Below are 19,954 nucleotides of genomic sequence, written 5' to 3'. Positions count from 1 at the left end.
CAGAGGGATCATCTAAGTGTACAATAAGGTCACCAAGCACAGTGAAGTTAGATAGCCCCAGAGTTAAATCGGCAACAGCAGTGGGAAGTGCATCAAGAAATTGTCTGGGGCTGCCTGGGGGGGTGTTACCTCGAAACCGGTCCGGTCCTCGGATGCTTGATTCCGTTCTGGGAAGGACATGGCTTTTGTAGTTCGGACTGGACTGTTCCCATGGGGCACAGGGTCAGAGCTGATTTGCATAAAGCCATTATCTAACCCAGGGTGGTGTGGAGTGCAAAAAACGATGGATTTAGGCCCAGATCCTTGTACTGGGGTGAATGTAAGACATTGATCTACATTCTGTCCATCAAATTGTTTTTTGTAATTTTCTCCCTGAGTGTACTGGGGTAGCTCAGACGTGGGTCCCAGAGCCTCCACACCACTGGAGTCAAGCTAGCCGGGCTGATGAGAGGTGTTACCTCGAAACCGGTCCGGTCCTCGGATGCTTGATTCCGGTCTGGGAAAGATATGGCTGTGTAGTTCAGACTGGACTGTTCCCATGGGGCACAGGGTCAGAGCTGATTTGCATAAAGCCATTATCTAACCCAGGGTGGTGTGGAGTGCAAAAAACGATGGATTTAGGCCCAGATCCTTGTACTGGGGTGAATGCAAGACATTGATCTACATTCTGTCCATCGAATTGTTTTTTGTAATTTTCTCCCTGAGTGTACTGGGGTAGCTCAGACGTGGGTCCCAGAGCCTCCACACCACTGGAGTCAAGCTAGCCGGGCTGATGAGAGGTGTTACCTCGAAACCGGTCCGGTCCTCGGATGGTTGATTCCGGTCTGGGAAAGATATGGCTGTGTAGTTCGGACTGGACTGTTCCCATGGGGCACAGGGTCAGAGCTGATTTGCATAAAGCCATTATCTAACCCAGGGTGGTGTGGAGTGCAAAAAATGATGGATTTAGGCCCAGATCCTTGTACTGGGGTGAATGTAAGACATTGATCTACATTCTGTCCATCAAATTGTTTTTTGTAATTTTCTCCCTGAGTGTACTGGGGTAGCTCAGACGTGGGTCCCAGAGCCCCCACACCACTGGAGTCAAGCTAGCCGGGCTGATGAGAGGTGTTACCTCGAAACCGGTCCGGTCCTCGGATGCTTGATTCCGGTCTGGGAAAGATATGGCTGTGTAGTTCGGACTGGACTGTTCCCATGGGGCACAGGGTCAGAGCTGATTTGCATAAAGCCATTATCTAACCCAGGGTGGTGTGGAGTGCAAAAAACGATGGATTTAGGCCCAGATCCTTGTACTGGGGTGAATGTAAGACATTGATCTACATTCTGTCCATCAAATGTTTTTTTGTAATTTTCTCCCTGAGTGTACTGGGGTAGCTCAGACGTGGGTCCCAGAGCCTCCACACCACTGGAGTCAAGCTAGCCGGGCTGATGAGAGGTGTTACCTCGAAACCGGTCCGGTCCTCGGATGCTTGATTCCGGTCTGGGAAAGATATGGCTGTGTTGTTCGGACTGGACTGTTCCCATGGGGCACAGGGTCAGAGCTGATTTGCATAAAGCCATTATCTAACCCAGGGTGGTGTGGAGTGCAAAAAACGATGGATTTAGGCCCAGATCCTTGTACTGGGGTGAATGTAAGACATTGATCTACATTCTGTCCATCAAATTGTTTTTTGTAATTTTCTCCCTGAGTGTACTGGGGTAGCTCAGACGTGGGTCCCAGAGCCTCCACACCACTGGAGTCAAGCTAGCCGGGCTGATGAGAGGTGTTACCTCGAAACCGGTCCGGTCCTCGGATGCTTGATTCCGGTCTGGGAAAGATATGGCTGTGTTGTTCGGACTGGACTGTTCCCATGGGGCACAGGGTCAGAGCTGATTTGCATAAAGCCATTATCTAACCCAGGGTGGTGTGGAGTGCAAAAAACGATGGATTTAGGCCCAGATCCTTGTACTGGGGTGAATGTAAGACATTGATCTACATTCTGTCCATCAAATTGTTTTTGTAATAGTTATAGGGTTAGCAGTAGAGTAACTATGGACGGGGTCAAAAGGATATAAAGGAAAACAATTAATCCTAGTTCTATGCTAGAGAGGATTGTACTTTCAGCTAAGCAATATATTATTTTGTGTCTGCAAAACCACACCCCATTTCTGATATTAGTTGCCCTTATGAATCTGAGAGACTACTACATAATACTCTGTTTTTACTACTTATATGAATAGTAGGATTCAGCTCTCAAATTGCTGGCTTGGGATAAACTCACTGTAGCCTCTCTTTCTGAGGACTTGGGTATTTTTAGTGAGAAATAAATTATACATTTGTGACGGGGTATGAAAAGACACTAAGGGCCAGATGTACTACACTTTTCTGCGTCCGCAAACGGGAGATCCTCACGTTTGCGGACACAAAAAAGGGAAATAGCATGTACAAATGCTATTTTGCGAGTCACTGACTCGCAAAATAGCATTTGCGACTCTCGCTATTAGGAAGGGGCGCCCCTTCTTAATAGCAAGTTAACATGCTATGTACTAATGTTCTGCGACCGCATTTGTGGCCGTAAAACACTCAGTTTACCATCTACTTCAAGTAGGTGGTAAACCACTTGCAAAGGGGAAGGGGTCCCCAAGGGACCCCCTTCCCCTTTGTGAGTGTGTGGGAAAATATAAAAAATATTTTTTAAGAGACCACTGCCTGCTTTTAAAAAATTTAAACTGAAAAGTTTCATTTTTCTTTTTTAAATGCATCCTGTTTTCCTTTAAGGAAAACGGACTACATTTAAAAAAAAATGCTTTATTAAAAAGGCAGTCACAGACGTGGTGGTCTGCTGACCCCAGCAGGACACCATCCCAGTGAGTACAAGCCATTTCTAATGGGGTCGCAAATTGCGCCTGCCTCAATAATAATAATGAGGCATGCAATTTGCGATCCCATTAGGAATCGCAAACAGTGTCTGAGAGACTTTGTGCATTCCAAGTAGGGATTCGCAAATGAGACGCAATTTGCGACTCGATAATTGGCGGGTCATACATCTGGCCCTAACTCTGTAGGCACTTAGAGCCCTGAGCTAGCTTTTGCTCTTATTTCTTTATTTACGGTGATAGTACCCTTGATAACGCACATCAACTGTCTAATGGTTATGGTTCTTTACATTTTACAATTACAGACGTTCTGCTAGCACTAGACAGTAGCACTATTAATAAAGAGCCGCATTCCAATAGCTTAACACTGAGCTTTTCAAGGGCACTCATGTTCTTTGGGGGACCTTTTCTGATTAATATCCTTAACAATGCTTGTGGATTTCCAGTTGTGGCTGGAACACTTCTGGGGCAGATTCAGATCTGGGCTACTGAAAGTTATTTTCTTGCAAATGCTCAGTATGGATTCATGCCTGGACTAGGCACAGTACGATAGTATCTAAAGCTGCACTTAATTATCAACAAATATGTCCATAAATGAGGTGGGTTTTACATCTTGCGTTTATGGACCTAATCTCTGCATTTTTCATGTTAGCTTGTTCTTAATTTCTATGGATTTTAGAAGGTTAATACCAACATGCCTTTGTTTTGTTGATATTTAAAAGAACATAGCCCTTTCAAATGAAAATAAATGAAAGGGAATCAGATCACTTTCTTACAATTGCTTCTCCAAAGAGTTTTTAGCAACACTGAGATTGTATTATAAAAGAAGAGCACAGAAAATGAAAGCCAGAGAGTAGTCTTCTCACCAGACGGCAATGTGACAGGCCATCTAGAATCTAGCCACAGACTCTACACCTTTTGAATATTCCCCAGTCATTACCCGAAATGCCAGGTTTTCTGACATAGCCTTCCAACCTCCCAAGTGTGTAGAGAACCATTAATGTGGGTAGCAAAGACACCAGTTATATCAAAATAAACAATTACTAATAGGATAAAACATACCAGGCAGACATTATGTAATTATTTGTCTTACAGGTCCACAGCTTTAGGCAGCTGAGAAGATACAGAGATATTTGGAAACATCTGGATATAACCATGTTTAATTAATCGCTCTTGATAAACTTATTAATGCTCAAGACAAATACACTTCTTTGTAGCTCCTGACGCATCTCCTATCTTATCTTGCCTACTGTAGGGTTAGTGCTCAGAAATAGCAGATGTAAGGCACACAAAATGTAAAAGGTGTGTGACATCAAACATAATCATATGGTTTTTGAATTCATTAAACTACACTCGGGCATAATATATGTCGAACTCTGAAAAGGATATAAGCTTGATTAGTTATTGGAATTAAACTTCACTGCTGGTATTTTCAACTCAGCTTAGGCGGACACAATTTGGTTTTATTAGTCCTTTCCTATCAAATGTTATATATTTAAAATTTCAATTAATTTTATAAATTATTAGCAGGCTGATAAGAAAAGGAAAATACTACTTACCACAGTATGCATCTGTTCTTGGGATGTAGAGTCATATGCTATGCATAGCTCACCATCTAGTGTTGGGTTCGGATGTTTGCACTTTGTTTTTGTTCGAAGAAGTCTTTCCAGTCACGAGGTAAGTGACTCCTCCTTTAGGTGATAGTGCGTATGGGCATCGGCTCCATCGTTGGATTGTTTTCCCACAGAGGGTGATGATTGAGTTAGTAAGAGTAGTAAAGAGAGATGTCCATGTAGTTTGTATCTAATTGAGATATTACTGTAACAGATACAGGTACCCGGGGAGGTGAGTTGGCGCATGTGGCGCTACAGCTCTACATGCCAAGAACAGATGCATACTGTGGTAAGTAGCATTTTCCATTCAAGGCATGTGAGCTGTAGATCACATGCTATGCATGGACTATATAGCAATAACTCCCAAAGCGGTGACTAACCTGTAGCTCTTGCAGCTGTCTGACATATTGTACGTAAAACCTCTTGGCCCACACTAGCTTGTTGTCTAGCTAACACATCTACACAATAGTGTGTTGTGAATGTGTGTGGTGTAGACCATGTTGCAGCTTTGCAGATGTCATCTATGGATATGTTTCCTAAAAATGCCATAGAGGCCCCTAGTTTGCGAGTGGAGTGGGAATTGGCAATGTGCATTTTGCTTTACTATAACATGTTTGAATGCACTTGACTATCCACCGTGCAATACCTGATTTTGATATAGGCTTGCCTTTATGTGGTGGAGCAAAAGCAACAAAATGTTGCTTGGTCTTACGGAAGGGTTTTGTCATTTCACTATAGTACAGTAATGCTCTTGTCACATCTAGGGTGTGAAGAGCGCGTTCTGCCACGGTATCTGGTTGAGGGAAGAAAACAGGCAACTCAACAGATTGGTTGATATGAAAGGTAGAAATGACTTTAGGTAAGAATTTGGGGTTAGTCCCAAGAACCACTTTGTTTCGGTGTATTTGAAAAATGGTTCTTCTATGGTTAGTGCCTAAAGCTCACCAACTTTCCTCCGAGATGTGATGGCTATGAGAAAGGCTACCTTCCAAGTGAGAAATTGTAGTTCCCATCTGTGCAATGGCTCAAAAGGTGGACCCATGAGTCTAGTAAGGACGAAGTTGAGGTTCCACACTAGAGTAGGTGGAAGTGTTTGTGGAATACTTTAATAGCAGGCACTCTGAAAAGAGACATGTTTTCTGTTCTGAAGATATGCGGCTATTGCAGCAAGTCGTAAGCATATAGATCTGTATGCTAAATTGGAACGCTGTAGATGTAACAGATCGCAAATTATGTTTTGGATTGAAGCATCCAGCGGATTGATTAGATTATTACATTATATCACAAACCACTTCCATTTTGCTGCATAACATGCTCTTGTAGAAGGGCTTCTAGCCTCCTTGATGATGTTCATGCAGTCTGGGGGAAGATTGAGGTAGTCAAACTCTAAGATTTCAGGTGCCAGATCGAAAGGTTGAGATGACTGGTATCTGGATGCCTTATCTCTCCACGATTCTGAGTGAGCGGATTGGGAGTAATGTGTAGCTTTTGGTGAGGAACTACTGATAACTCCAACAGGGTTCTAAACCATGGTTGATGGGCCCATGTGGGAGCAATTAGGATTAGTGTCATGGACTGTTGTCTGAGCTTCCGAACCACTCGCGAAATGAGTGGGAGAGGCAGAAAAGCATAAGCAAATATACCTGACCAGTTCATCCATAGTGCATTGCCTTTGGACAATGGGTGTAGATACCTGGACGCAAAGCTTGCCCATTTTTGCGTTTAGATGTGTAGCGAACAGATCTATCTCTGGGAAGCCCCACATTTGAAAGAATGAGAGGAGAACTTGAGGGTGGAGTTCCCATTCGTGGATCTGTTGTTGTGGATGACTAAGCAGATCTGCAATCTGGTTGTTAACTCCTGGAAGGTGTTCTACAAGGAGATATATTATGTGAGTTATGGACCATCTCCAGATGTTCTGAGCATATTGTGACAGCTGGAGAGTGTGTGTCGCCCCCCTTATTTTGTATGTAGTACATTGCTGTCATATTGTCTGTATGAATTAGGACAGCTTTGCCCACTAGATGAAGTTGAAACGCTTAGAGCTCTAGAAAAATTGCAAGCAGCTCGAGATGGTTTATGTGTAGTTGCTTTTGTTGCACAGTCCACATGCCCTGAATAGTATGCTTTTGGAGATGAGCTCCCCAACCAGTGAGCGATGCCTCTGCTGTTATCACTATCTGTGGAACTGGGTCGATGAAGGGCTGCCCCTATGAAAGGTTTTGTGTATTCCACCACTGCAGAGAGCGATGGGTGCGGCCGTCCACCAACACTAGATCTGATAACTGACCCTGAACCTGGTTCGACTGACATGCTAAGCACTCTTGAAGGGGGTGCATTTTGAGTCTTGCGTAAGGAACAATTAAAATGTAAGACGCCATCATTCCTAGCAATTGCATAAACACTCAAGCTGATAACGAGTGTTGGGGCTGATATTGAGAGATTAGAGTCTGCAAGCTGCAGATTCTGACTGGGTTGGGACACGCTAGAGCTTGGCCAGTGTCTATTGTGGCTTTTAAGTACACTTGTATGTTGGACGGTTGGAGATGAGACTTGGTAAGGGGTACAATAAATCCAAGGTTGTGAAGTAGTTGCACTGTTTTTCGAGTGTGGCATAGTCAGCTTTGCTGCGAGCTGGCCTTTATGAGCAAGTTGTGTAGGTAAGGGAAGACGTGGATGTGCTGTTTTCTCAGATGAGCCGCGGCTACTGCCAGGCATTTTGTGAAAACCCTGGGTGCAGTAGTTACTCCGAAAGAGAGGACCTTGAATTGATATGTTGGCCGTCTACCACAAACCTGAGGTATTTGCAGTGAGCAGGGTGATTGGGAATATGGAAATAGGTGTCTTAAGTCCAGAGTGGACAGAAAGGCGCCTTGCTGAAGGAGTGGAAGTACTTGTTGGAGTGTGACCACGTGGAAGTGGTCCGACTGAATGTATAGATTTAGTACTCTGAGGTCTAGTATAGGCCTGAGAGAGCCGTTCTTTTTGGGAATTAAGAAGTACAGGGAGTTTAATCCAGTTCCCTGGTATTGTAAATGGACTGGCTCTATACTGTGTTTTTCCAACAAAGAGAGAACCTCTTGCATTAGAAGGGTAAGATGCTCTTGTGACATTGAATGCGATCTTGGGGGAGTGTTTGTAAGCACCGGGCAGTAACCATACTGGATAATTTGTTTTACCCACTTGTCCGAGGTGATTGAATTCCAGACAGGTAGGAATAGGGAGAGATGTCCCCCGACAGTAGTGGAATGATCGGGGGCAACGGAAGGAAGTCAGTGTTTGTTTGCAGGGGAGTTGCCTCTTCCCTTACCGTTGTTTCCTCTAAAACCTCCTCTGAAATAACCTCTTGATCAGGGGGATTGGTTGTTGCCCTTGTAAGAGGGGGTAGGATTTTTAGTGGATACATTTTTGGAACCACCCCTGTTAAAGGAGCAGCAAAAAGATCCCCTTGTGGTAGGTAACTGCAAAGCCCTCTTGGACTTTGAGACCTATGTGTCTTTCTTCATTTTCTCCAGCGAGGTATCCACTGCTGGGGCAAAGAGATGTTCCTTATCAAATGGTTGGTTGAGAATGGAGGTTTGCACCTCAAGCTTGAATCCTAAGATTCTCAACCAAGCATGCCTGCATAGGAGTAAGCTAGTATTCACTGCACGGGCTGCGGTGTCTGCTGCACCCTTGATAGATGTATTGGTGATGAGTTTATCTTCTAGGATAAGATCATTAGCCTCAGTCTTGTATTCAACAAGCAGAAATTGCATGAGATTTTCTAACTCATCGTAATGAGCCCTATCGTAGCGAGCCAGCAAAGTTTGAGCACTGGCAATGCGCCAATGATTGGCTGCTTGTGAAGCCACTCACTTGCCAGAGGCATCAATGAGCTTAGACACATCAGGAGAAGGAGCCTCACCTGTGGTCTGAGAGTTAGCTCTCTTGCGAGCGTTGGAAACCACAAGTGACTCTAAGGGCAACTGACCTCTGATATAAGCAGGGTCAGTAGAGGCAGGCATATATTTTTTCTCCACACTAGGTGTAAAAATACGTGCCCTCACAGGATCTTTAAATATGTCAAATGTGTGTCTTAACATGCCTTTAAGCATTGGCAATGTATGAGTGGTTTTTTTGCGAAGTAAGGGTCTCAACAAGGAAATCCTCTTCTAATGTCTCTTTATGGTGCTCCACCCACCCCGTGATATTGAGCAGCCCTGTTAAGAAGCTCAATATATCCAATGTTATCATCAGGTTGGGAGGGTCTAGACGGATACAGATCAGGGTCATTATATGTATTGGGGTCAGTATGATAATCCTACCAGGGGTTGGTGCCCTGTGGCCTATACTGAGCCTCCTCCCCATCTCCACCATCCTGTGGGTCAGGTGATAGTGATGGTGAATTTGAGGGTGTAATAAGTAGATTGGGATCAGAGCGTGAAGGAGGTGGAATGTAAGGGGGAGAAGGGTTTGTACCCACACTTTTCCTTCAGAGAGGAATGTGGTAATCATCTGGCTGGTCTATTTTACATTTCTTTGGAAGGGTGGCTTGGATATGTCCTGTATCAGGTTGTATAATCAGTTTTTTCTGCTTCGGATTCGAAGGTGAAGCATCGGGTCGAGGCTCTTTAGACTGAGTGTCTTTCTCCTTACTCGCCGGTTTAGGGGTCGAAGGTTTCGGCTCAGAGCCCTTCGGTGCGGAAGGTGGATTCTTCAGTAACGGTGGAATTGTTACCAGAAGATGTTTCAATTTTGGTGCCGAAGGTGTCGGTTCAGACCTGATATGGGGTGGCTCAAGCGCGAGCCGGAAGGCTCGTCTGTGTTTCGGAGCCGGGCCGGAGAGCAGGGCGTCGGAAACTTTTTATCGGTGCCGACTTTGGCCCCAAAGGCAGAGGATGGACCAGAGCTTTTTTCTTTGTTTGCTGAGGGGGCAAGGGGGTATCTGTACTCACGTTATGCTGACCTGAACTAACCTGTTCCTATCTTCCATGTCGGAGTCGGCTTCGGAGACGGAGATATGTTTTTCTTCTTCCTCGGCTCCTTCAGTGTAATGTTCTGTCGGAACCGAAGATGTCCGGTGCGGAGTCGCTTTGATGTTGTGTCTTGTGACGTCAAGCCCGATGGTCATGAAGCATCTTCTTTGAACGAAACGATCTGCACGCTTCACAGTCTTTCTCATGTACTGGCAGAGGTTGCACACTTCATGCAAGTCAGTGCATGGAAACTTAGCATGACAAATGGGGCAGAACTTGAAAGGAGTACATTCCATCGACTGCTGGCGCTGTCGGCGAGGGTAGGCCTGACGGCCCGTCACAAGTTTTCCGATCGAAGTTGTTTTGAGTTGAGAGGATACGCAAAGAATGGGAAGCCGTGATTAATAACAATACCGTTGAGGGCCCCCTGTCCCCAAGAACTCAACGTGATTGCACGTCAAAGGGGTCCGAGAAACGGTGCTGAGCCAGAGCGCAGCAATACACATCCAAACCCGATGGCGGAAATAAATTATCGAACGATGGAGCCGATGCCCGTGCGCACTACCACCGAAAGGAGGATTCACCTACCTTGTGACTGGAAAGACTTCTTCGAAAAAAAACAAAGTGCAAACATCCGGACGCATGCTTTTCTAAAATCCCATGTAATTGTTTAGGTGGGGAAAAATGTCTCTCTCTCCACCGCTCAATACTTATCTTCTGTGTAAGCACACTGCACAGACATGTAACTCAAAGTGGTAGTATCTGAATTATCGATATGAAAACAGTTTGCCCTTCCAAACAGAAGGGAGGTGGATGGCACCAGTGTTTAAGTCCTCAGCCACGGCAGAGGTCAAACCACAAGATGCTGAGAGCTAACGAAAAAATGGGATGGGACGGGTTCAATCAGTACTGTTTTAATACCAATAATCAGCCTTAATAGAATACAGAAGTAATAAAGACCCATACCTTTAAATCAGATACCGACTCTTCCTTCGATTTTGTTATTTCTGCTATCCTCGTCTTTTGTTCTTTCACCATTGTAGTTAGCTCTTGAACTAATGTAGATGACTGCTTTTCTCTTTGCTTAGACTGAACAAGAGCACTCTTGTGTTCTGTTAGTTCAGTTGTGACAGTCTCAAAACCATCCTTAACCTTCAGATTAATAAAAAATAAAACACAGAAGTCTTTATTGGCTGCATCCGTTTTAAAAACGTTTGCCACAAATGAATACATATAGCTATGATGTACATTGGTAAGAATAATGACCACATTATTTCAAATGATGTTGCACGATTATTACTGTGTGAGTGTATAATAAAAAAAGTTAAAAGGAGCCAATAAACAAATGCTACAACAGCACAGACTGGTATAGCTGCTCTGAAAACCAGCACAGGGAAAGCCAAAATTGCTGTTTTTAATGAAGTAATGCATGCAAGCAAATGAATGCCCTAAAGCGGTTTCTAGGCACTGACACGGATACGTTTTGACAAATACTGGCTTTTTCAAGTTGTATCTATATTGGTTTTAAAAAATAAAGCGAATACAACAATTATTAGTGTAGCAGTAGCAGGCCAGCATTTGCAGAGGAAACAGCATGCTAATGTGATGTTTACCTTTAGCAATATATTCTTCCTCCTAAAAGGTTCCATATACTTACACCCGCCCCCCCCCCCCCCCCCCCCCCCCGAAGATAGCTCAGGGAGTTTTCTACTTACTCATAATACAGCATTAGGAGCAGTGAATTAGGTGTCATAAATTAAGTAATACTAATGTTAATTATTTACAACATTTACAATGGCAAAAGTGCAGGATGAAGTGCTACATAAAACAGGTCATTATTAGAATGAAAGGAAATGGAGAACCAGCCCATGCAACAGGAAAGTGGCTTCAATGGCCTGGATCTAATATATCTATTTCTAATAATATGTCTACTGCAGTATATTTAACACGCTAAGATGTAAAAACAATAGCTGCATTTATTGGATAAGCTCATGCACTGAAGCATTTACAGACAACAGAAGTATGATATATGATGCTATTTAAAACAGGTCATTATTATTAGGATAATAATACAAACAACAGGACACAACACAGTAGTTACTTGAAATTCCAAATAGATAAAGGAACTTCAATTGATCTTTTCCCACACTCACTGTGAATTATTTCGAAAGTCACAAGATTTAAAAGTATGCACAAGTCTCGCAGTGCTGTGTAGTGCTGAGGCAGTCCTATATTTAAAAAAATGTGATGACCTTTAACTACCATTGATTTTATTTACTTTGGTGTTTTACTGTACTCTAGCCTGAATGTAAGACATTATTTTTCTCTGCATGTGCACGTTTCTTGAAGCTGTCTTCCGTGTAATCTTGCAGCTTTAAAGTGGGAGAGCCTTCACAGAGTAGAACAGCATTTCCAGGAACAGAACATGTGGGATGTGTATTTCGAAGCATGAGAGAGAGAGAACGAGGTGTGGAATGTACTTCTTGGTCTCGAAGTGCAGTGTTATAAGCAGTGGTGCTCAAATGTGCATTGTGTTGTTCATTGGGCGATGAAGTGTGTGATACTATAGGCAGTGGTGCACAAATGTGAATTGTGTTGTACATTGAGAAGTATTATGAAGTTCTTACTATTGGCTTTGACATGCCCTCATGTCATCTTGAATTCTGACTCAGTCTTGCTTGAGCTTTTTGCACGCACAGGAAGGCCCCCAGATTTCCCAAGTTGTTTAGGTTATTCATGTTCAAGGTTGTTTTTTTACTGTACTGCCGGAGACTTTCGTAAGTTTTGTTAAGATAAAGGCTGGAATATATTGAGAATGCAGAAGGAGGGTGAGAAGTCTTTTGCCTTTGGAATGCTTGCATGGAAAGTGGAAAGTCGCCAAATCCAGGACGTTTCCTAGGCACAGAGGAAGGCCTCTTGGAACCTTCTAGCGTGTTTTGAGATTATAAAGCTGAGGGTTGTTGACTTGGAAACTGGAATTTGAGCCTGAATGACAGACGAGTCTACAGTGCAGCAGCTCCCGGTTTTGCTGAGCCTCTTGACCCTGGCTGTGAATTCCAGAGTCCGGAGTGGGCCAAGATAAAATTTGCAGGCTGTGATCTATTTCGTTTTGATTATTGCCATTGTGATGTGTGAATGTCTTTGTGCATATTCAAGTTTCCAGTGGCTATAATTATCTGAGGTCTTTTCTTTGAGTATTGACTTTGTGATGTGTGGGTGTATGTGTGCACACGAAGACTTCAGTGACTGTAATCATCTGATGTATTTAGTGTATATAGCTATCTGACTTCTTGCAGCGGATGTCCAGCATAATCTGCTTGTGTTTCATTCCATATTATCATCTGCTTGCGTTTCATTTTATTATTGTTATCTGCTTGCAATTTAGTTCATGTATATTCCATGCCTTACACACACACACACATATATATATATATATAAAATAACAGTCAAGATGCATTATGAGACAGGCGGTCCAGTTGTGAATACAGGCATGTGCTGGGAGGCTGTCATTTAAGTCTTTTCAGTTTAAACTATTCATATTTTGGTCCTGGGGCATGTTTGCGAGCATTTTGGCTCTTTGCGGGCTCAGTTGAAGTTTTTGTATTTGTGACACACAGCTGTGAACATTTTTCCTACAACAGAGGTCAGAGGTCTGCCATCAGCGGCTGGGTTACTGGTGTAACATTACATTTGAGGTTAAAGGTTATGTCAATGTACCGAGTTTAAGACATGCAGCAGTGCTGCTTCATTTTAACAAATTCACATATTTTGTGTTTGATTTATAGGCAACACACGAGTGATGGGCGCCATATGTTTAATGCTTAAAGTATTCCTATTAAGGAGGGTATTATACACAGTTTCGAAATGAATTTTGAACCATACATGCATTTAAAATTAATGGAAAGCATATAGACTGATCATTGGCAATGAGCTAATCTCATTTTGATTTATGTTTTACTCGTTATAGCATGTGTATAATGAAGCACTGTGCTTGCTAGTATTTCTTCTGTGTCTATCCAAGCCTTAAGTGGGAAGGATACTATATATACTTACCGGGTTTTGGCGCCAATCAGATTGACAAAGGCTTCTGTGAAGCCGAAACGTGTCTCTTGTGCCTCTGGGTGGAGGGTGACCAGAAACAATAAAAGAAGCCATATTCGTAACAGCCTCGAGTCCTTGCCTTCTTCGTTGGATGTTTCTGAGGAAGCTGGAGTCACTATCCACTATATTTAGTGAGACACTATAAATTGTTAAAGTCCTCCATCCAAATATTTATTTTTATATATCCACTCATACTTCAATGCAAATTGCTATATATATAATGCATATTTAAATAATGAATCAAACCACATTCACTGGATGATGTCATCAGTGATGTCATCATTGATGTCATTTGAGATGTCATCAGTGATGTCACTGACCATGTCATGAATGATGTAATATGTGACATCATCAGCAGTGGATTGCGGGTGCGCCAAATATAGTTAGTACAACTAACTATATAGGAGCAATTTCAATGGTTTTTTAAATGCTAATTCCTAACTATATAAGGCCTGAAACCTATGGTTTTTTCAGTGAATTTGAAAGGTTTTTTAAATGCTAATTCTATTAGCGGATAACGTTTAAATATGTTAATATCCTTCTGGGACCACTTTTTAAATGCTAATTCCTAACTATGTCAGGCGTGAAACCTATAATTTTTTTAAATAAATTTCAAAGGTTTTCTAAATGCTAATTGTATTAGCGGATAACGTTTAAATATGTAAATATCCTTCTGGGACCACCTGAGGAGCCCTAGGGGGTCAGGGTGTTTCTACCCTGCCCCCTTTTTGCGCTCTACACGTTTGTTTTTCTGCTTCTTTTGTGCCTCGGTCTACCTAGCACAAGATGAATGCCAACACTTCCTGGTTATAAGTGTTGACAGCCAATGAGCATGCTGCTTTCCTGTGAAAGGCATGCTGATTGGCTGCCACTGTCTGTCAACACTCCAAACCAGGAAGTGTTGGCAGAACCAGGCCCCACTCCAAAATTTTTTTTTGGGCCTTGGGGTTCCTTGTGGGACCCCCTGAGCAGGCTTAGGGGGTCAGGGTACTTCTACCCTGCCCCCTTTTTGAGTTCTACACGTTTGTTTTTCTGCTTTCCTGTGCCTCAGTCTACCGAGGCACAAGATGGCTGCCAACAATTTCTGTTTTGGAGAGGCGTACGCGCACCCCGCGGTTTGTGGGATTTGATGTCATCAGTGATGTCATTTGAGATGTCATCAGTGATGTCACTGACCATGTCATGAATGATGTAATATGTGACATCATCAGCAGTGGATTGCAGTTCCGCGAAATATAGTTAGTATAACTAACTATATAGGAGCAATTTCAATGGTTTTGTTTGAGTGAATTGTCCAGCTAACTAGAACACCCCTAAAAACTGATAGTTTTTTGAGTGAATTTCAAAGGTTTTTAAATGCTAATTTCAAACTATATAAGGTCTGAAACCTATGTTTTTTTCAGTGAATTTCAAAGGTTTTTTAAATGCTAATTCCTAACTATACAAGGCCTGAAACCTATGGTTTTTTAAGTGAATATATAGATTATATATATATATATATATATATATATATATATATATATATATATACACACATATATATCTATATATATAAAAACAAATATATGTTTGTCTGTCTTTTATGCATTACTACACTATTCATCCGATCGCCATGAAACTTTGGGAAGTTGTTGAGTACACTCCCGCGAAGTTTGTGGCATAAATCTTTTTTAAATATCGGCCCCCCAGGGCCCTCATAATCTTTCGAATACTGATGTATGCACCAAACGGAATAACAAAAAATCGTGTATCCACAAGCACTCGAATAAATAAATAGCATTAAAACGACACTTTGAAATTTTTTCCACATTAAAATTAATAACTTTCAATAAAAATGACAATGTAAATTGATTGTTGGTCCCCGTCTCGGTGGACAGAGGGGAACATGGCGGCGGGGATGTGTGGCGTTCGCACAACGCGCTGACGATGATCGGCTGATCTGCTCGGAGCCTCGGAGCCTTGGAGCTGCCTGATGCGGGATGATGTTGGAGCTCGCCGGCGTCTGCGTCTGTGTGTTTTCCCCGTGAGGCTGCGGCTTTTCTCTAACCAAGCTAAATAGCCCCCGTGAGGCTGCAGCTTTTCTCAAACCAAGCTAAATAGCCTCGCCGCTGCCCTTTCTCCTCCATTTTTTTCTCTCTTCCCCTCGAGTGTGCAAATGCTTTGCGCTGTTTCGAGTGTACCGAGGCATCGATGGTGAGTGAGAGCCCCGACGAGCCCTGGGGAGCAGCAGAGACGCTGAGCTGCCGAATATTGGACACCACGAAGAGGTGGAGGCTGCGGTCTCCTAGCGTCCTGAGGAGTTTTTTCCAACATTGCCCTATATCGGTAGTGGCGGCGGCTCCCGCGTCCTGCAGAAAGAAGGTAGGAGTGGGAGAGTTTTCTGGGGGGAGGAACGTAAGCAGCAAGAGCTTACAGGTTCACCTATGTTCGATTTGCTCTTCTGAAGGTAAAAAGGAGCATTTCTTCTCTGATCTCGGAGAGGGAGACTAGGGGGTACCCCGGAAGGGTTTGAAGTGTCAGTATACTATTTATGAACTCAATAAAGGCATTAATCCGCGGTGTATGGAGATTAGGGGACAGTCCGCGCTGGTGACGGATTGTAACCTGTTTGAAGCCAAAGCTGTCGCCCCCCCCAAAGCAATAGTAGGACGATACACATTACGCAATAGAGCCCTGGCTAACCCCCCAGCCCAGTCCAAAACAAGGGCAGGTCTGCCACCAATACGGGAAGTCAAAGCTGGCATTAGACAGATAAGAGGAACCAAAGAGCCACAGGATACACCGCAAGATACCCCAGGCAAGGGAAAGCGAAAAAATAAAAAAACAAAAGAAAGCCTGCCTTGCTGCCAAAGTACCTCAGCTTCTGCTTCAGCTCTTAAACAAGGCATGGCCGCTAAGGGAGCCTCGGGGCCCGCCACTCTTGCTCTTGCTCTTCCTGCTCCTACTCCTAATTCCATCAGTTTGGGTTAGCGACTTGCCCCCCTTCAGGCCTTCTGCAAAAATGTCAGGGTCTTCTCCTGTTCATGAGGGCTTAAGTGAAGTTCATCCATAAGTGGAGCTCTCGAATAGTTTTTCTGCCCTTGATTTATATGATCCAGATACAGAGGGCACATCAGACTCTCTTTTAGAAAAGAGAGTAGGGGGCGAAACCCTGAAGAACCAATTTTTAGTGCAATCCTCAGCAACCTTGGATACCTCTTTAGAGATCCAGTCTGACACTCCCGAAGCCTCGGCTACTCATGAAAACCTCCGTAGCGTACCTCCTCCTCCTCAAATTTCTTCATCTGGGACACTGGCTGATATCTTGCTAAGCCTACGGGATGACCCACTTGTGGGACACCCCGCGCCGCACGGCCACCAGCTGCTGCGTGTGCCCCTTTGCCTGCCCTCTGCCTCGCTGCCGGCTGACTCCGCTGTCGGTTGTTTTGGCCTTTTTTTGACCGTAATTTGTGCCTGTTTTTATTTTCTCTTTTTCTGTGCCCGTGTTAGCGTCTCATTTTGTATTGTATTTTTTATTGCTATTCTGTTGCCGTGTCAGCGCTCTCCTTCCTGTTTGCCCGCCTACCTCGCCGCCCTCCGTCTTCCCTCCCCGCTCCCCGCCACCACCGCAGACCCCGCCCCTTTTTTCCTTCTGTTCCCTCCCCGCTCCCGCCTCCCAGCTGCTCCGCCCACCCGCGCACTTGGCCTTATATGGCGACCGTGCGACGCAGGTGAATGTGACCCACTTGTGGGACACCCCCGCGCCGCACGGCCACCAGCTGCTGCGTGTGCCCCTTTGCCTGCCCTCTGCCTCGCTGCCGGCTGCCGGCTGACTCTGCTGTCGGTTGTTTTGGCCTTTTTTTGACCGTAATTTGTGCCTGTTTTTATTTTCTCTTTTTCTGTGCCCGTGTTAGCGTCTCATTTTGTATTGTATTTTTTATTGCTATTCTGTTGCTGTGTCAGCGCTCTCCTTCCTGTTTGCCCGCCTACCTCGCCGCCCTCCGTCTTCCCTCCCCGCTCCCCGCCACCACCGCAGACCCCGCCCCTTTTTTCCTTCTGTTCCCTCCCCGCTCCCGCCTCCCAGCTGCTCCGCCCACCCGCGCACTTCGCCTTATATGGCGACCGTGCGAACGCGCAGCGGTCACGCGCAGCGGGCGCGCCGATTGTGCGCCGAAGGCGCGCCAAAGGTAAGCCCGTCTGCGCCCGTCCGCGACCGGATCGCGACCAGCGCCAGGACCCCTGGCCCCCGAAGACCCCGACCGACCCGCCTGACGTACTCCGCCGCCACCCTCATCGCACTCAACACCGGCCGACTCCCAGAATGCCACCAAGTCACACCACGACGCACCCACGGACCCTTCAGCTGCCACGCCTGCAAGTTCACCTGCATCCGGACCTGCCTCGCACCAGCACCCGCCAAATCGAACACCAGCAGCACCCACCTCAAGTGCATCCTGCTCAACACCCGCTCCGTCCACAGACACGCCATCGAACTCTGGAACCTCCTAGACGCCACAGCCCCTGACGTTGCCTTCCTCACGGAGACCTGGATGAACGCCTCTTCAGCTCCCGACATCGCCATCGCTATCCCAGAGGGCTACAAGATCGTCCGGAGGGACCGCAACGCCAACCAGATGGGAGGAGGCATCGCCATCATCCACAGGAACACTATCCGTCTCACGACCAGCACCGACAACACCCTGGCCAGCGCCGAACACCTGCATTTCCAGATCCACACCAACCCGAACACCACCCTCAGAGGCACCCTGATCTACCGACCCCCTGGACCACGCACACAATTCAGCGAGGACATCGCCGACTTCGTCAGCCCGCATGCCCTCCCTTCCGCTGACTACATCCTCCTGGGAGACCTCAACTTCCATCTGGAGAACAACAACGACCGCAACACCAGCACCCTGCTCGACAACCTCGCCAATCTTGGACTCAAGCAGCTGGTGTCCACCCCCACCCACCTCGCCGGACACACACTCGACGCAGTCTTCTCTTCCAGCACAGACATCGACTTCAGCCACGCCACAGAGCTTCAATGGACGGACCACAGCTGCGTCCACTTCACCTTCAAGAGAACGACGACCCACCACCACCAGCAACAGGCCGCCCGCAGAAGCTGGAACAAGATCACAGCAGACCAGCTCGCCACCTCCCTGAGCCAGCACCCTCCTGCCAGCTCAGCGAACCCCAGCCAGGCCGCCGACAACCTCACGAAGTGGATCAGCATCTGCGCGGACGAGCTCGCCCCGCTGAGGACCCCGCCCAGCAGACCCGGCAGCAAGAGAGCCCCGTGGTTCACCGACGAACTCAAGAGCTCCAAGAAGAACTGCCGAGCCCTCGAGAAAGCCTGGAGAAGGGAACCTACACCGGACAACAGGACCTCCCTCAAGCTCGCCACCCGGAAGCACCACCAGCTGATCCGCGCCGCCAAGAAAACAGCATTCAAGGACCGGTTGGACAACAACGCACACAACTGCAAGGAACTCTTCAACATCGTTAAAGAGCTTTCCAACCCCAGCGCAGGAAACAACGACATCACCCCATCGCAAGACCTCTGCAACTCCCTCGCTTCATACTTCCACAACAAGATCGCGGACATACACAACAGCTTCAACAACCAACCAACGCACACCACGACCGAACAACCACCCCCCACCACCACCCTCCACGCCTGGACCCCGATCAGCACCGATGACACCATCCGCACGATGAACTCCATCCACTCCGGATCACCGACCGACCCCTGCCCTCACCACGTCTTCAACAAGGCCGACGCTGTCATCGCACCCCACCTGCGAGACATCATCAACACATCCTTCGACACCGCCACCTTCCCTGAGAGCTGGAAACACGCCGAACTCAGCGCTCTACTCAAGAAACCAACAGCGGACCCCACCGAACTCAAGAACTACCGCCCCATCTCGCTCCTCCCGTTTCCAGCCAAAGTCATCGAGAAGACCGTCAACAAGCAGATGGCCGCCTTCCTCGAGACAAACGTATCCCTCGACCCCTCACAGTCCGGCTTCCGAGCCAATCACAGCACCGAGACCGCCCTCATCGCCGCCACCGATGACATCCGAGCCCTGATGGACAATGGAGAAACAGCGGCCCTCATCCTCCTAGACCTCTCCGCGGCATTCGACACGGTCTGCCACCGCACCCTAGTACAGCGCCTCAGCAACATCGGAATCCAGGACAAGGCGCTGGAATGGATCATCTCCTTCCTCGACGGAAGAACACAGAGAGTGCGCCTACCACCGTACAAATCAGAGGCCTCCGAAGTCATCTGCGGCGTCCCTCAAGGATCATCTCTGAGCCCCACCCTCTTCAACGTCTACATGAGCCCCCTCGCGGCCATCGTACGCAAACACAACCTCAGCATAATCTCCTACGCCGACGACACCCAGCTGATCCTCTCCCTGACCAACGACCCCG

The 19,954-nt window shown here is 46.1% G+C and overlaps 1 protein-coding gene across 1 annotated transcript in view; it reads right to left on the bottom strand.

Annotated features, from left to right (window-relative positions):
- The window catches only part of LRRCC1 (leucine rich repeat and coiled-coil centrosomal protein 1), a 407,257-nt gene that overhangs the window by 183,461 nt on the left and 203,842 nt on the right, over positions 1-19,954 (bottom strand). Inside the window, exon 13 of the mRNA XM_086965946.1 lies at positions 10,394-10,579. Within this exon, the coding sequence (XP_086822072.1) occupies positions 10,394-10,579 (186 nt within the window). The remainder of the gene's footprint in view (positions 1-10,393; positions 10,580-19,954) is intronic.

Source organism: Lissotriton vulgaris, chromosome 4_1 (genome assembly GCF_964263255.1).
Source record: "Lissotriton vulgaris chromosome 4_1, aLisVul1.2, whole genome shotgun sequence".
Classification (NCBI taxonomy): Eukaryota; Metazoa; Chordata; class Amphibia; order Caudata; family Salamandridae; genus Lissotriton; species Lissotriton vulgaris.
This window is presented reverse-complemented; position numbering and strand designations above follow the sequence as displayed.